Below are 14,174 nucleotides of genomic sequence, written 5' to 3' on the forward strand. Positions count from 1 at the left end.
TCCACATAGGGCCTGACTGGGTCACAGTCACTGACTGTTAATGACCCCTCATCTCTGCACTGTGGCTGCCTGAAGCCCCCACAGAGCAGAGCCAACACCTGCACCCACAGCCAAAGGTTGGGCTCCCCACACTGGGAAGTGAGTCTGTGCCTGCCTGGGATGGCACTAGCCTGAGCAGGGGGTGCAGGGGCTGGGGGCCCCCTGTCAGGCCACTCCTGGGTTCTAACTACATTAGGACTCATTGCTGAGAGAAGAAATCCCCACATCAAATGGCCCTGCAAAACCCTGCCTGGCACCAGCGCCCAGGTGGCCATGCACCTGCTGGGCTGGGTGGGAGCCCTCCCTTCCTTCCCTCCTTGTGAACGGAATTCCCCTGGAACCCTGCCCTGCCAGCCTTGGCACCATGCTTGGGGGCTCTGGAGCACCTCTTGGGGGGTGACAGTGCAGCCAGGCGCCCCTGGAGCCCCTGACAGCCTCCCTCAAGGGTGGATGGGTTCCCAGCGATCAGCAGACCAGTGTGGGCAAGGAGGCCCTTGGGTTCCAGCTTTGTTAGAGCAAAGAATCAAGGTCTGGGAGTGCCCAAGGAGAGGGTGAGGGAGTCAGGGGCACTCCAGGGAAAGACAGGCAGCCCCAAAAGGCCCCGGGGGGACGCTGCCATCCTCCCTGCAGGCTGGTGGCTAAGGTGGGCAAGGGTCTTGTCCCGGGAGGCTGAAGAGGACAGCATACTCCCCAGCCAAATTCTGGGTGCTCCTCTGAGCTGCCCCCCATCTCCAGGCCCAGCAGCCCCTCCAAACCATGTGTCTGGGCCCGTGCCAGCTCCTGTCTCACGTAGACAACAGAAGTCACAGGAGAGCGCACCCTCGCCTCGTGAGCACCTGGCCGGTCATTCCAGGTAGTGCTGACTGAGAGGAGGAGTGCTTTTACACGCCACCCTCCTGTGGAGGTGGATGCGAACCCAGCTTTCTTGCCTCTTTCTTTTCCTTTGTTTCTGGACATTTACATCCTGGATGGAGACTGTTTCTGACAAGCCCACAGTTTTCCGGCCACCCACACACACGCCGGTCCCTCTGCGTAACCCCTCTGTGTGTCCCCCCTGCCCAGATCACAGCTCCCTCCATCACTGACCCTCTCCCCGGGGCCCTGGGCACTCGGCACCCTCCTACCCCAAGCCGCCCCACCGCACCCTGCTCTGGGTCCTCACGTCCATCCACCTTGGGCATGTCCATCAGCCCCACCTCCCAGGCATCAAACTCCGAACCCTGAACCTTGGTCAGCTTCACCTATCTTCCTCTTTACCATTTCGGATCCTCACCCCCAACCCTTCCATCTGTGGTCACATTATTGAGGAGCAGAACCAGTCACTTAAGGAGCAGAAACTCCAGCAGCTAAAGGCTAGGTTTCCATGCACAGAGACATTCCCTCCTGGATATGCCCAGCTCAGCCCTCCTTTGGTCCAAGATGGTGAGCACAAGTGGTTAAAGCCTGGGTCTCTGCCACCGGGGGGGGGGGGGGGGGGGAAGGCCCTAGACTTCCAGGTGGGAGGGTGGGCAGCCAGCCTCCACTCACCCTTGGGCTGAAAGCCCTGCATGGCCCGGATTCCTCAGGAGCAGAAGCTCCACGGCACCCAGACCCACCAGCACCCCTCCCAGCGAGGACAGTGTGCACAGCTTTGCAAATACCGCCCACACCCCGTGTCCCTGAGCCCTGTGTGCCTCTCCCTGCACGCACGCTCTCCAAGCAGCCAGCCTCTCCTGCTTCAAAGCTTACGGTCATGAAAGATGTTGCAAAACTCCAAACCAAACAGTAAACACATTGAAGCATCTCCGAGGCCTGAAAGGACTTAAACAAAATACGAAAAATGCTGGCAAAACATGAAAGTGGAATTTTGTGGGTTTTGAGGTATCATCGAGGTGTGAACAGATGCGGCTTGTACGAGAAGGCAGCCTTCAGTCAGGGTGCAGAGTTGCCACCTGCCCAGGGCCTCCCATGGGTGCCTGCAGAGCTGGGGCGACCACAGAGCTGAGCGCCCGAGAGGCCCCAGAGCCCTGGCTCCTGGACCAGTTCCACCCTCGTGGGCAGAGTCATCTACCATCACCGACATCACCCAGGATGGAGCCCTGTAGCCACCTTCCAGTACCCGCTGCTACCTGCCTTCCATAGCAGGCAAAGACCCAGAGGAGTCTGCTCAGCGAGACTCGGCGTCTTGTCCTGACCCTTTTTGATGAAGAGCTGGTAGGACGAGGCACACACACGGGAGGAAAGGAGATAGCTCCACCCACTGCAGGAACCCTCCCCACATCACATGCATGGCCCGATGGCCCTGCCGGGCGCCTGTTGTTTGACCTTCTGCACCAGGCTGCCGGACCCTGCTCTCCGAACACAGAGCTCTGCTGCCTGCCCTGGCTCATCTCTCAGAGACTTGGAAACAATCACCTGAGTCTTCTTTCACAGCAAAGTCTTCAGTTCCTGTGGCTGTCCCTCCTTCAATATGACTCAGTCCCTTTCAGATTCTGGCCCATCTTCCTTGAAGCTCCCTGGTGTGCTGAGCTGCATACGCATGAGCGCCTTAACCCTCCCCCTCCTCCTTGGGCTGGGCACACTCCCTGCAGGGCAGCTCGCCACCCTTTTGGCTTTCCAGGCACCCACATGGCCTTGGTGACACATGCGACTAATTTAGAGCCCACAGAGTTTCTACACATATTGCTGTCAGCCCGTTGCCTGCACCCCTGCCCAGGCCTCCATGCGGCCCCTTCCCTGCTGCTTGAGGCCACGTCCTTGTTTGATCCCCGCTAGTCCAGGCGTCCTTGCGAACCTGGTTTACCGCCTGTAGTGCTGCCCTGGCCCACCCCAGTCTCACAATCCTGGCTCCAATTTCGAGTCAGAGGTCCCGTCGCCCCATGGGCACACCCCACAGCGGCCCCTTGCCGAGCACTTTCAAGTCGGTACACATCCCCCCCCCCCCCCCAAGCACATTCTTCTCTGACCCAGGACGTCTGTGCTGTTTTCTGGAGTCCTAGCATCCACCAGGCACCACAGCAATGACCAATGACAAACATCACGGAAGGCCCTCGCATTTCAGAAAGAACCTGTCCAATGTTGAATAAAGTGAGGGCACCACACTGCCTGGGTTCTAGTCCCACTCTGTCAGCAGGAGGCCCTGGGAATTCTGTGCCTCAGTTCCCCCTGCGTAAGAGGGGACCAGACGCAGAAGTTAGCTCACAGGGTGGCTGTGAGGATGGAGCGGGAAGAAGTAGGTTAAGATCTTGGCATGGGAGCTTTACAAGGTCTCTGCTCAGCAAACCTGAGCTGCTGTCACTATGATTCAAGAATAAAGCCTAACCCCAGTCCCGCTTCCCCCAGTGCATCTCCTCACCCCTCTCATGTTAGGGCTCCCCAGGCTCTTTCGGGGGTAACAGAGGCAGCTGTGGGCCCCATGGCTCATCCTGAGGCTTATATGAGGGGAAACACCTGGGGTGGAGGCTCAAGGGTGAAGGTCTAGACCCGGGAACTGGTCCTGGCTGGGGTCCCCCAGTCCCACACCACCAGGCGCTGGTGTGGGATCGGAGGTGAGGTGCGGTGGGGAGCACAGAGCGCACATGCGCTTCCTTACCAGGAAGGACTGGAAGAGCTGGAAGGAGCCGACCAGCCAGATGTACAGGTGGGAGTGCACCTTCGTAGACGTGCCGTTGAAGGCATTGGCCACCACCAAGAATGAGTAGGGCCCCACGGTGAAAAACTCCCAGTCATAGGCGCCAGAAGTGGCGATGGTCTGGTTGGCCTCGAACAGGCGTGTCCTCGGGTTCCACTTGTAGATGACACTGTCGATGTTGTGGTTGTCACCTGGAACCCAAGCAGCTGTGTTAAGGGAGGGAAGACGGACTTCTGTGGCCCAATGGAGACGTTGGCGGAACCCTGGCCCACTCGGGACTCTGCCCCAGGGACCCTGCGGCCTGTCCGGTCCAGCCAGGCCTGAACGTGGCTGTGCTCAGCCCACACCCTCCTGCACCCACTCACTCCCCAGCGATGATGCCCTTCCCATGAGCATACCTCCTGCCTCTGCCCAGACGAAAACCCTCAGTGGGCTTGCTCTTTGGATGGCTCCAGACCCCCACCTTCCAGGGACCCCCTCTTTCCTCCCTCTGCCTCACCTGTCACACTGTCCAATGTCCCCTTGGCTCCCATTCTCTCCCACAGGTCAAGTACTGTGCTCCCTGGACCCTGCTCTGGGCCAGCTTCTCCTGGAATACTCACTTCCACAGAGAGCTCTGGGGAGCAGGCTCCTGGGGTCACCCTGCCCATCAGCCAGTGGTGGGGGCTCCTCCTCAGGCCCCCCACAGACCTCCCTAGCGGGTCTCAGACTCAGGTAACCACTGAGCCATGGAGCCCACTGAGGCCTGAGCTAGAGATGCCCTGTCGGCTGTCTGCCACCTCGGAGCCTGTCCATTCCATGAGTCACAGGATGGGGAAGGGCTGCCCAGGTCACTAGGGGAAGCCACTGGTTTACCAGCCCCTCCCTGACTGTCTCCCCACCGCACCCACATATCACACGAAGTCTGTGTGCAGATGGACGACCTGTTCTCAGAAACAAGGTCCAAATCTTTCCTGCGACTCCTCCAGCCTGTCCACACCACCGTCCCCCTGCCTGACCCTGGGCCAGCTGGTCAGAGGGGTCACCTGCCAACTTATGCCAGCCAGATCCTCCCAAGAGGAGGTGAGTTAGATAGTGAGTTTATTACTTGGTTCATTAGTTACTTTCAAATGAGGCAGTCTATGCAGACACATGACCCACATTTCTGTGGCGACGCTCCTAAGGGCCGGTACAGATCACCCGTCTTCCTACCTGGACAGGTGAGGAGGTGCTCAAGTGTGTTCACCCTTAGAAGCCACCATCCAAAGACTGATCCTGAGGAATCGGGCTGGTGTGACTCATTATCATTTTTAATGACATGAAAATGAGCCTTGCAGGTAAGTCACGCCCACCCCTGGGATGGTTCCTTTCCCGTTGAAGGTCACAGCCCCTACCTTCCCTGTGGTTGGCCACGGCCAGAAAGTGCTCTCCTGCCACCTCGAAGGCCTCCCAGTCTCGGGCGCTGTGGGTGGCCACCCTCTGGTAGGGCCTGAACCGCAGCTTTCTCTGGCTCCATTTGTAAATGACGGAGAACTCCTGACCCTTTTCGTTTGGGTCAAAGTTGGCCACAGCCAGGAAGATCTGCAAGAAAGGATGCAGAACACTTGGTTCTCATGCTCTCAGCCTGGGTCTGGTGCGAAAGGTTTCTGAGCATCAGCGTCTCCGTCCGAATGGCGCGGGGAGGGAGGCTGAGCCCACCTCCCTGTTACTGACGGCCTCAGTGGTCTGGGAGCACTGACCATCTCCAGATTGGTTCATTATGTATAACACCCTTAAATGTGTCTGCATTTGCTAGTCATTACTGCCATTTCTATTTCCCAAACCAGGAAAAGCTTCATGCACAAAAATGTTCTTCATCACCTGCATGAGTAGTAGAAGTGTCAATGCCCTGCTCTCCTACAGTAAACATGTATTTGTCACACAGCTAAGTATGACACAGAAACCCCCTACATGTGATGTGACCGGAGGGCACAATGGGTCGCATATGTGGCTGTAACAGGAGCCAGAAGCTCGGTGTGCCCGGGTACAGGAAGCAAGAATGCCCAACTTAACCCTGCATCTGCTTAGGCGACCAGACAGACTTTTCCCTTGTTTTTATGAATTTCCAAATTTTCTTTGATGTAGTTATCATTTTAAAATTTTATTTTTATTTTTTTAATCCCCACCTGAGGACATTTTTTTCATTGTTTTCAGAGAGGGAGGAAAGGAAAGGGGGAGAGAGAGAGAGGGAGAAACATCGATTGGTTGCCTTCTCGTACATGCCCCGATCGGAGATCAAACCCGCAACCTGGGCATATGTGCTGAACTGGAATCGAACCTGCGACCTTTTGGTCTATTGGACGATGCTCCAACCAACTGACCAACACAAACTAGGGCAAGCACCTTTAAAAGATCATCAACTGAATAACCAGAGAGCAGTCATTCACTCACCACATTGGATCTGGCACAAGAACCGTGGTGGGCTGCCAGCAACAGGAGGGCAGGGCTTCGTCTGTTCACTGTTCTATCCCCAGAGGGTGGGTCAGGGTGGGGGCAGGGCTGTACCCAGGACGTCTGTGTAAGTGAGTGAACAACTTGGGGACAGGCATGGGAAGGTGAGGGTGTCCAAGGAGCCGGGGGAGAAAATTCGTCACAATGGGGATGGGGCGACCCTCTCAGATGCTCCATTGCAGGCCCTCCGCTCAGGGCCACCTTGACTGGGAACAGGGGCAGCCTGCCAGGTTCTCACACTCCAGGCCTCCTGGGGCCTGTTCCCCTCCGTTTGGACGTCACATGTCCTTCGGTGTTTGTGGAGAAAAGGCAGGATCAGACAGGTAGACCAGTTGCCCTTCTGAAATTTCTGCATTGTTAATGGATCCAAGTCAAATGACCTCAACAAGTTTTTAAGGTAGCAATGATGGATCTACTCAGACCTGGGCGGCATTTGAGAAATGGCCTTTCCTCTATTGCGTTGGAAGCCAAACAGACTTTCTCAATGTCACAGTCTGCATTTGGAGACACAGCTGTGAGTCTGACTGCGAAAGCCATTTAGAATTGGACAAAGGCTTTGGAACCATGAGAAACACCTCTCCTTCAGAAGCCATGTGAACAGCCCACCCTTCGGACGCTGTGGGTTTTTGCAACTTAAAAAGACTGAGAAAGTAGCCCTGGCTGCTGTGGCTCAGTGGATTGAGCGTCGGTCTGCGAGCCAAGTGTCGCTGGTTTGATTCCCAGTCAGGGCACATGACTAGGTTGCACGTCAGGTCCCCAGTTGGGGGCGTGAGTGAGAGGCAACCACACAGTGATGTTTCTCTCCCTCTCTTTCTCCTTTCCCTTCTCTCTAAAAATAAATAAACAAATTAATTAATTTAAAAAAAATGACTGAGAAAGTTATGAATGCAGACTTGCCTTTTTCCCGATGGTGAAATGTCTCCAGGACTGTGCTTGGTGTGTGCGGATGTTCTGGTACGAGGCGAACTGCCCGTCGGTCCATTTGTAGATGGCAGACGTGGCCTTCCGATTGGCGGTTGCTATGAAAAGCCCAGCCTCGGGGATGACAAAGACCTCAATGCCCAGAGTCTCTGAGTTCGTGAATAGGCTCTGGTGTTCCTCCACGTAGTCCAGTTTCTCTTTGGCTTGTGAGAGAGACAGCAAGACCTGGTTAACACTTCCCAGAATGGGAGCCTGGAAGGACCGTCTTAGGAGCACGACCTTCGGGCCCTGAGCTGTGACTCCAGGGCATTGGCGTGGGGCAAGGGCAATTTGCTTGGAGCGCCTGTTCACCCTCAGAGGCCCGTCAAGGAGCCCGCTCAGCCTGTGTGGGTTTCAGGGTGTGTAGAGCCCCCAGTGGTGCTCGTCGGGTAGAATTGGCATGTCGGGTCATTCTGAGGCATTTCCCACGTTCGCTGATGCTACAAAAGGCTGTGCCCTGACGTGAACCAGAGGGTGGAGTCAGGAGCTTGCGAGCAGCCCAGCTGGGGCCGGCTCCCTTGCTACGGACACCAGGGCTACCTCACTCACCCTTCCACAACAGGAATGCACAGCCGCACGCACTTGCTGCAGCAATGACGCCCTTGGGTCCCTGTCATTATCACATCGAATCTATAATCCGAGGGCAGGCAGGGTGTGAAGACAGTGGGCAAGGTCCCCATGCTCTGTCCAGGGACAAGGGGAGAACATAAGCTCTGCCAGCACACCTGTGGCTCCAGACTAAATATGCGGCCCTCGGTGGGGGGTGTTCCCTGTTCTTTGGTAACACTGGCTCCGAGCAGAGACCCTAAGTCCCCAGAGTCCATGAGCCATGACCTCCCTATCCACCTCACCTGCTAACACGGAGACCCACTCGCTGCCCACGCACAGGTACAGCCCTTTCCGCCTGGCGTCAAACCAGAACTGGGCATCCTCCACTTTGGTGCACGGAGGCCGGGATCCCAGCGTCACCTTCATGTCAGTTTCTGGGGGGAGACAGGGAGGATGAGTGCCCACTGGAACTGTGCTCCTTGGAAGAAGTGGTTCTGCCTTTGCCTTTGAAGCTGGGATTCAAGGACCCACTCAGGGGTCTTACGCAGGTCTCAGGAGGCAATGAGACCGGAGACCATGTGGCCTGCCTCAGGAGTGTCTGCATGGCAGGGTGTTATAAAGCTCTCTGTGGCTCCAGAGGGCAGTGTGTCCATCGTCCCTTGGATCCTCAGCTCTTCTGAAATTCTTTAGTGATTACGGTGTGCCTTGCTCACCTCCCAAATATGTGATCAACTGGCATGAGTTTATCTAAACTTCCATTTTGGTTTGTTCCATGGCATTCTGATGCCATCACTTACCGGTGTTACACCTCCATCACAGGTCAAGCACACACACCCTAATGATGCTACTTGGCCACTTCAGAGCGGTGTCTGCACTGTAGCCCAGGCCTGAAGGCCAGGCTGTGACAATGAGCACGTCTTAGACTCCTCCCAGCACCAGGCAGAGGCCTGGGGGCTGAATCCTGCTTCCCGAGGCCCCTTCCTGACCCACTTCTCTTGAGGAAGATGTCCTTGAGGGCTCTTGATTGGGGACTTGAGAACACAGTTCCAGGACTGGATATTAGTGTTACCCTGCTCCAGGTTGGCAGGAGCTCCCCTGACTTGTGAAGCTGGGGAGAGGGTCTGGTTGTCTCCCCACCTTGCTGAATGGTGGGGGTTAAGGTGGGTGGGTTGGGGCTTAGAGTCTCCCTGTCAGGGGATGGGGTTTAAATAAACAGTGAACATTGTACTTTTACATTGGGAAGGTGCGAACAGAAACTAAAAAGGTGGAGCTGGGGACCCTCTGGGCAAGGGATTCATGGGAAATAGAAATGTAGCTTGCGAAAGTGGGGTCCCTACTGGGGCAGGGGCTGAGGTTCAGATGTCTATGAGGACGGATGAGGAGAAAGGCCCCAAATGCTGCTCTGGGGACAAAACAGACAGCAAGCAGAAGTCAGAGGCTCACAGGAAGAAGCCTTTGCTTGTGGGAGCAGATGGCTCTGGCTTACTAACCATAGGGATATTTTAGCACCTCGTTATCTTCCGGTTTCCCCGTGAGACCCTGCAGGATTGGGGGGATGGACAGCACGATCTCGGCGTTCCTGCAGGGACACAGACTTGGGGTGGCATCTGAGCCGGGCAGCAGGACCAGCTGCCTTACCAGGCCCTGCAGAGAGAGGGACAGTGTGTTGAGACCCTGCGGGATGGGTGGCGATGTGGTGGGGGCCTAAACCATCTCTAAAGCTAGGTGAGGAGTCCGCACATTGGTTATGGGGGCAGCACTGGGAGTATCAGTGGAGAACTGCACACCCTTCTAAGGCTGTTAAACCACAAAGGGATTTTTCCTGTGGACTAACCTGGAGTGACTGGCCAACATTGCTTATGTATCCATTTGTCCATCCATCCATCCATGCATTTGCCTATCTGCCCATCCACCCATCTGTCCATCTATTCATGTGTCCATCCATCCATTCATTTGTCCATCCATCCATCCATCTATCCATCCATTCATTTGTTCATCCATTCATCTGTCCATGCAGCCAGCCATCCACCCATCCACCCAACCATCCATCTATTCATGTGTCCATTCATCCACCCATCCATTCATTTGTCCATTCATCCATGCATCCACCCATCCATCCAAGCATGCCATCAGAGCACCTCTGCTATGCACCAGGCATGGTTCTAGTCACTGGACATCCAGGAAACAAAAGCCCCTACCCTCATGGAACAAGGTGCCCACATCCCCTCTAGGAGAGAGACAGACACTGAGCAAACACACAGCTGGTCTGAGGGTGGCCTGGGCTACAATGAAGAGGTAACCAGGGGTGGGGCCTGGGAGGGCTGGGTGCAGGGTCATCTTCTCAGTGGTGGGAAAGGCCTCCATGGTAAGAGGACACAGGGCAGGGCCCAGAGGGTGTAGGGCATGAGCCGTGGCAGTCCTGGTGACGTACGTGCCAGGAGGAGAGAACAGCCAGCGCAGAGTCCCTGCGTCAGGTGCGCCTGGCATGTGTGGGACCCCATTGGGCCTCATATTCCTAACTCCTGTCTGACACCCACAACAATCTATCCAGCCAGAGCATCGGGGTGGCAGACCTGCAGTGACAGCCCCTCTGTGAACACAGGTGGGGGAGGAACAGGCAGGCAGCCCCTCCATACTTACCGTGAACAGGCCTTTGGTCCTCCTCCGGCTGCCGACGAAGAACCGGGCTCCTTGCACTGATAGGGTGGCTGGAAAGGGCACGTCAGACATTCTGAAAACAGTGCATGAGGGTTTTAGGGCCATGGGAGAGCAGCAGCATAGGCCATTGTATAGAAAAGGACAGGCAGTGCTGTATGTGGGACGTGTCAGTGTCCTGGGGCAGCTGTAACAAAGTACCACAGGCTGGGAGCCTTAAAGCACAGACATTCCTTTCTGCTCAGTTCTGGGAGCCAGAAGTCCAAAACTGAGGTGTTGAAAGGACCATACTCCTGCTGAAGGCTCTAGGGGAGGGTCCCCTTGGTCTCTCCCTGCTCCTGGGGGTTCTTGGGGGCTCCTGGCTTGTGGCTGCATCACTCTGCTCTCTGCCCTCATCATCGCATGGCTTCTCTTCTCCTTAAAAGGTCACTACCTTAAAAGGGCCCACCCTCTCCAGTGTGACCTCTACTTAACTAGATCACACCTGCAAAGGTGCCATCTCTAAACAAGGTCCCATTCCCAGGTCTTAGGGGACATGAATTTGGGGGCACCCTTGGCCCCAGAACAAGGGTCTTCTGCAAAAGCACGTGCTGCCAGAGTGTCCAGTGGCTCTTTGCCATTCAGAGTAGCCTCCCATGGCTTCTACTGGCACAGGCTTCCAGGCTGTGGCAGGACAGATGGTGTCAGGGCAGGAGGGCATTCCCTCCTTGGTGACTTGAGGGTGTTGAAAAATGTGGCTGAAGTTGGGTCTTAATGTGCAAGTGGGGGCCAAATTCGGGGGACAGGCAAACATTTCATAACAACAAAGCAGAGCAAGATGTTGCCTTTGAAAGTAATACTTGGTATAAAGTAAACTGAACCACTAGTGATTAAAAACTTCCCGGCCCCACTCAGCAAGGAGGGGTGCTGAGGGCCCATGTGGCTCATCGCTGGCCAGGCAGTAGGACCCACGGTTCCCTGGTCTAGTTTACTGACTTACAGGTCACAGAAACCAGGTGATTTACAGGTCACAGAAACCAGGTGATTGCAAGGACCAGAAACAACCTCAGGCTTTCCTATGCCCAGGGTTGGGTCAACGTTACTAAGGTTTACTCCACATGTTTATCTGGAGTTTTAGCGACTATTAACTTCCTCATCGTAGATGAGGAAACTGAGTCAGAGAGGTTAAATGACATGTTGAAAGTCACACAGCAAGACCTGGGCCTCCAGCCCGGCCACAGTTTCTGTTTGGCTCTGGTGCCTGAGTTCCTTGTGCTCTTCCTCTGCGGCCTTTTTGTCATGGTCACCACATTCTGCAGGCCACATTCCCTGGTCAAGCCCAGCCTGGACTCATACATCAGCCCAAATCCTGAGCCAGGTGTCTGCTCCCTGGCCCGCTGCCCTTTGCTCTCAGAGCGGTGCCTGCCCGTGTCCTGGCTCCACTGTGACAGGAGAAGATTGTAGTGGGAGGAAACTGTATGTAACCCACCCCACCATTCTTTTGCCATTGTTTCTGTAAGTGCTGACTCTGGCTAATATGATGAACAGCGTGCTTGCATAAGAATCCTAGGAACTACCTTCAAAAGATACAGACTCCAACCTCAGGCATCCCAACTCTGGGAGAGCTGCTGACCTTCAACTGTGGAGCCAGGATGACGTGAAGCCAGGATGAATAAACCAGGATGACGCACACCGAACTGTTACTTGCTTATCAGAATGGGCTGTGCTCATCTGCACGTAGAGGACTTTGCAACCCCCTCCCTTAATCTCTTTGTTGTGCCTGCACTGAGAGGTGGAGATGGGCTTTATGTCATGGGTCCCCCATCCTCCAGGAGATGGGCTTTGTGACATGAGACCCCAGCTTCCAGGTGGCCGGCATCTGCAAATAAACCACTTTTCTTTACACCAGCACCTGCCTCCTGGGTACTGGCTTTCGTAGCGACAGGCGGCCGGACTGCGGTCGCGTATCCCGCCACAGCCTTCCTGGACACAAGTTTGCCGTCCGCCTGCAGGTGACCCGGGCCGTCCTGCCACGATGCATGCTTGTAACGGTGGTTCCTCCACCAGTCTGACACCGCTGGGACCCGCCCTGCACAACTGGGGCTGCCCCTGGATGTCCAGTCCGGACTCGTGGTCTGGCAGCACCCAACATCACGCGACCCTCCCCGGCATCCTGATACCTACATGTCCATGGGGACGCCGCAGTCCGTGGTGAGGGAAAAAGAGTCTTCAGACACAGCCAAGACCAGCGTGTGCCACTGGCTGTCCATGAGGGCCGGGCTGCGGAAGGACACGCGCGTCTGCCAGGTGCCCGCCGCATCCTCACTGAGGAAGAGGAAGTGCAGCCGCGTGGGGGAGTACCGCAGGCCCAGCAGCAGCGCGTCCGGCCCCTCCGCCACCACGGTGAACAGGTACTCATTCTTCTGCAAGAGAGGGCGGCAGGTGAGTGCAGGCAGGTAAGGGAAGGCTGGTGGGGGGTGGGGGGACAGGTGAGAGTGAGCGCGCGCGTGGACAGGTAAGGTCAGGGCTCACAGCGCGGGGCCTGCTGCCATGACCCCATCTGCGATAAAACCATGAGCCCTGCTCACACCATGCCCATGGCTGGTATCAGGAAAACAGGAAACAGCCCGTGCTGGCGAGGACGTGGAGGAATGTGAACCCTCATGTGCTGTGGGCGGGAATGCGAAATGGTGCGGCCCCTATCAAAAACAGTATGACGTTTCCTCAAAAAATTAAAAATGCTGCTAACCCCTGATCCAGCAATTCCACCATTTGCCGTAAATCCAGGGAGGTTAACAGCAGGGTCTCAAAGAGACACATGTACACCTGTGTTCACTGCAACGTCATTCACAAGAGCTAAACCGTAGACGCAAACCTGCTGCCCATTGATGGATGACGGGATAAGCATAAGTAATGGGGTCTGTCCACCCAACGGAATATTTTCAGCCTTAAAATGGAAGTTCCTACATCAACATGGATGAACTTGAGGACATTACACTGAGTGGAATGAGCCAGTCACGGAAGGACAATACTATATGAACTCACTAGCATGAGGCTGCTGGAGCGGTCACAGTCATAGAGATAGAGTGTCGAGCACCGGGTGCCAGGGACTGGGGTGGGAGAACAGGGAGTAAGTGTTTAATGGGGACAGGGTTCCACTCTGAGAAGATGAAAAAGTTCTGGTGATGGTGATGGTTGCACAACAGTGTGACTGTGCTTAATGCCACTGAGCTGTGCACTTAGACCTGGTTAAAATGGGCCCCGGCTGGTGTGGCTCAGGTGGGTTGAGTGTCGCTCTGCAAAGTGAAAGGTCGCTGGTTCGATTCCCAGTCAGGGCACATGCCTGGGTTGCAGGCCGGTCCCCATTTGGGGGTGTGTGTGAGAGGAAACTGATCGATGTTTCTCTCCCTCTCTTTCTCCCTCCCTTTCTCTCTCTCTAAAGAAATAAATATATAAAATCACTTAAAAATGATTAAAATGGTAAACTTCACGTTATATGTATTTTACCACAATTTAAAAACCACACACCTCCCGCCAGGATGGTGACCTCAAACACAATGTGACCTCCAAACACCACCAACCCCTGCCACACCAACTATAGAAACAATGTGTACTTGATTATAAGTAAGTGCAATTTAGAGCCTATCAATTCCTAGCCGAACACCATTAAAAGAGTATAGAATTGAAAGTGGTGAAACCTAATGCTAAAGCAGGTCTCTGACATAATTACAGAGAATTTTTTTTTTAACAAGTCTTTGGCCCTATAACACTGTGACCCAAATTCTACACAACTATTATTCTAAAGTAGTTAAAAGCCTCCACGTTCCTCATATTTAATTAAATGACTAATTCAGCAAAATCCACCTAGCTGAGAATGGGTCCCAAGGCCTCGGGCCACTCCTTCACTGAACTT

General features: G+C 55.1%; 1 protein-coding gene across 1 annotated transcript in view; it reads right to left on the bottom strand.

The window, feature by feature from the left end:
- The window catches only part of TSPEAR (thrombospondin type laminin G domain and EAR repeats), a 129,868-nt gene that overhangs the window by 8,568 nt on the left and 107,126 nt on the right, over positions 1–14,174 (bottom strand). The window contains exons 3-9 of the mRNA XM_090267763.1: positions 12,446–12,684; positions 10,268–10,358; positions 9,118–9,271; positions 7,930–8,061; positions 7,016–7,242; positions 5,023–5,209; positions 3,611–3,840 (exon numbers count right to left, since the gene is read on the bottom strand). Coding sequence (XP_090123889.1) covers positions 3,611–3,840; positions 5,023–5,209; positions 7,016–7,242; positions 7,930–8,061; positions 9,118–9,271; positions 10,268–10,358; positions 12,446–12,684 — 1,260 coding nt within the window. The remainder of the gene's footprint in view (positions 1–3,610; positions 3,841–5,022; positions 5,210–7,015; positions 7,243–7,929; positions 8,062–9,117; positions 9,272–10,267; positions 10,359–12,445; positions 12,685–14,174) is intronic.

This window comes from Furipterus horrens, unplaced genomic scaffold (genome assembly GCF_987537825.1).
Source record: "Furipterus horrens unplaced genomic scaffold, mFurHor1.1.pri manual_scaffold_1, whole genome shotgun sequence".
Taxonomy (NCBI): Eukaryota; Metazoa; Chordata; class Mammalia; order Chiroptera; family Furipteridae; genus Furipterus; species Furipterus horrens.